The following is a 2,333-nucleotide window of genomic DNA, read 5'->3' on the forward strand; positions in this document are numbered from 1 at the left end:
TTCCCAGGGGAGATCCCTCCTCCCCACAGTGTCCCCCCCTCTCCGTCCGCGCTCACCTTCCCCGAGCCGCCGGCGCCCGCGATAGCCACCAGGCTGTGCCCGGCGTAGGTGCAGGGCAGGCGGGCGCGGTACCTCTGCCGCCGCGTGTGCATGGCACTGCACTCGTTGAGGCTGATGAGAGCAGCCAGATCCTCTGCCTGATCCAAGCTGGGGGGGTTGGTCTGCGGGAGGAGAGCCAGAGAACCTTCGAGCTCTGCTGCCGTGGCACAAGCTGTGTCGGACCCAACAGCATCCCAACACCTGGTACCCAGCCCGGGGTGATGGCCTGGGAAGCATCATCATGCCCAGGCACTGCCCTGCACCAGGGCTCTCATCCCTGCACCAGCCCAGACTGGGAAGGGGCTCACCCTCTGCACGCTGTCCTCATCCACCTCGGTGATGGTGCCATCCTCCTCCCGGCGCACCCTCACCCTCCCCGCTGGCAGCTCGGGGGTCCCCACGTCTGGCTTCAGCTGTGTGGCTGCAATGAGAGGTCAGTGAGTCCCTCCAGCATGGCACAGCTGAGGCATCCCAGGGCAGAGGCATGAGGAGCTGCCAAGGGGCCAAATCCAGCCATGGTCCTGCTGGAGCACAGCTGGACACGGTGCCAATGCAGCACCCAGAGCCCACCATGTTCCCAACAACTCTCATCTCTGGTGCTGGAAAGCAAGGGCAGAGAAAGTCAAGTTACCAAGTGTGAATCCATCCTGCTGGATGAGCCAGACCTTCTCTGCTTCGTACCAAACATCCCTCGGAGCCTGCAGGGAGGAGAGAAGGGAATCAGGCAGGAGGTGGTGGGAAACTGAGCTGGGCAAAGGGCATTTGCCCCATGGACAGCAACACTTCCAGCCAGAGCCTCTGCTACCCACCCCAACCCCAGGGCTGTCTCCCAAGCACATGGGAATGGGAAGGGCTGCACGAAACCAGAAAATGGCATCAGCTCCCCAAACCCTCAGTAACACCCCAACAGGTCTGCAGACACATTACCTCATCCTTCTCTGTGCTCTCATCTGATGCTGATTTACCCTGGTCCTTGTCTGTGCTCACACTCATCTCTTTGCACTCTCCTGGTGTTTCTTTGCCCTGGTCCTTGTCCATGCTCTTGCTCTTCTCTTTGCTCGTTCCCAGTGTTTCTTTACTCTGGTCCTTGTCTGGGCTCTTGTCCATCCCTTTGCTCTCCCTCAGCATCTCTTTAGGCTTTCCCAGCTCTTCCTTCACCTTCCCCATCTCCTTTGTCACATCTTTGGACTTCTCCTGGGCCCCTCCCAGCTCTGCCTTGAGCCCCTCTGATCTGTTTGTGGATTTTCCAGGCTTTCTGAATTCCCTTGGCTCCTTCTTGCCATCTCCAACATCTTTCTTCATCTTCTCTGGCTCTTTCCTGGCTGGTGCCAGCTCCCTTTGGACTCTTGCCTTGGCTGGGGACTCTTCGTGCCTTGGGGGTGTCTCCTTCTTCTTGTTGCTCTCAGGGCCTGTTCCCTTGGGCACGTTCCCCTCCTTTACCAGGACTTTGCTGCCTTGCTGAGGACCCTTGCTGGGTGCAGGGACTGGAGCTGTGGGGCTGCCCCCAAGGTGGGAGTCTTTGGGGCCCTTCTCAAGGCACACTGGTTTTGCCACCTTGGGACCCTCCAGGCAAGAGGTTTCTGCTGGTTTGAGGGTGGTCTCTGCTGGTTTGAGGGTGGTCTCTGCTGGTTTGGGGGACTTCTCCACTGGTTTAGGGGTGGTCTCTGCTGGTTTGGGGGAAGTTTTTGCTGGTTTGGGGAACGTCTTCACTGTTTTGGGGGTGGTCTCCACTGGTTTGGGGGATGACTCTGCTGGCTTTGGAGGTGTTTTCACTGTTTTTGTGGCTGTCTCGACCGGTTTGGAAGGGGTCTCCACTGTTTTGGGGGATGTCTCTGCTGGTTTGGGGGCAGGCACTGCTGGGCTGGGTGCAGGAGCTGGGGTTTTGCTGGGGATGGTCCCTGGTGCAGCCTTCTCAGGGGGCAGTTCCTTGCTTGGGGGGGCTGTGACCCCCTTGTCCCCCTGTCCCTCTACCTTCAGCCCGTTCTGCAGTGGCCCCTTGCTGACTCCTCCTCCTCTGCCAGCTGGGGTGTCACCAGCTCTGGCCTCGTTGTCCTTCCCCACAGGCTGCCAAGCAAAGGAGACAAGTCAGGTCTGAAAGGGGTAGCATGAAGGACCCAACTCCAGCCCAGCCCACCGAGCCACAGCCTGGTGTGGGATGCACAGCCTGGCAGGACATGGAGCTCCAGCCCTGAGCTGCTCACTCTGGGCACAGCTGATGGCCACAGGTGGCTGGC

At 59.7% G+C, this 2,333-nt stretch overlaps 1 protein-coding gene across 1 annotated transcript in view; it reads right to left on the reverse strand.

Moving 5' to 3' along the window:
• Positions 1–2,333, reverse strand: part of MYO18B (myosin XVIIIB) — a gene marked incomplete at its 3' end in the record, with an annotated part of 24,292 nt that overhangs the window by 20,567 nt on the left and 1,392 nt on the right. The window contains exons 3-6 of the mRNA XM_009082922.1: positions 1,027–2,163; positions 731–797; positions 408–520; positions 57–221 (exon numbers count right to left, since the gene is read on the reverse strand). Of these exons, the coding sequence (XP_009081170.1) occupies positions 57–221; positions 408–520; positions 731–797; positions 1,027–2,163 (1,482 nt within the window). The remainder of the gene's footprint in view (positions 1–56; positions 222–407; positions 521–730; positions 798–1,026; positions 2,164–2,333) is intronic.

Source organism: Acanthisitta chloris, unplaced genomic scaffold, assembly GCF_000695815.1.
Source record: "Acanthisitta chloris isolate BGI_N310 unplaced genomic scaffold, ASM69581v1 scaffold9509, whole genome shotgun sequence".
NCBI lineage: Eukaryota > Metazoa > Chordata > Aves > Passeriformes > Acanthisittidae > Acanthisitta > Acanthisitta chloris.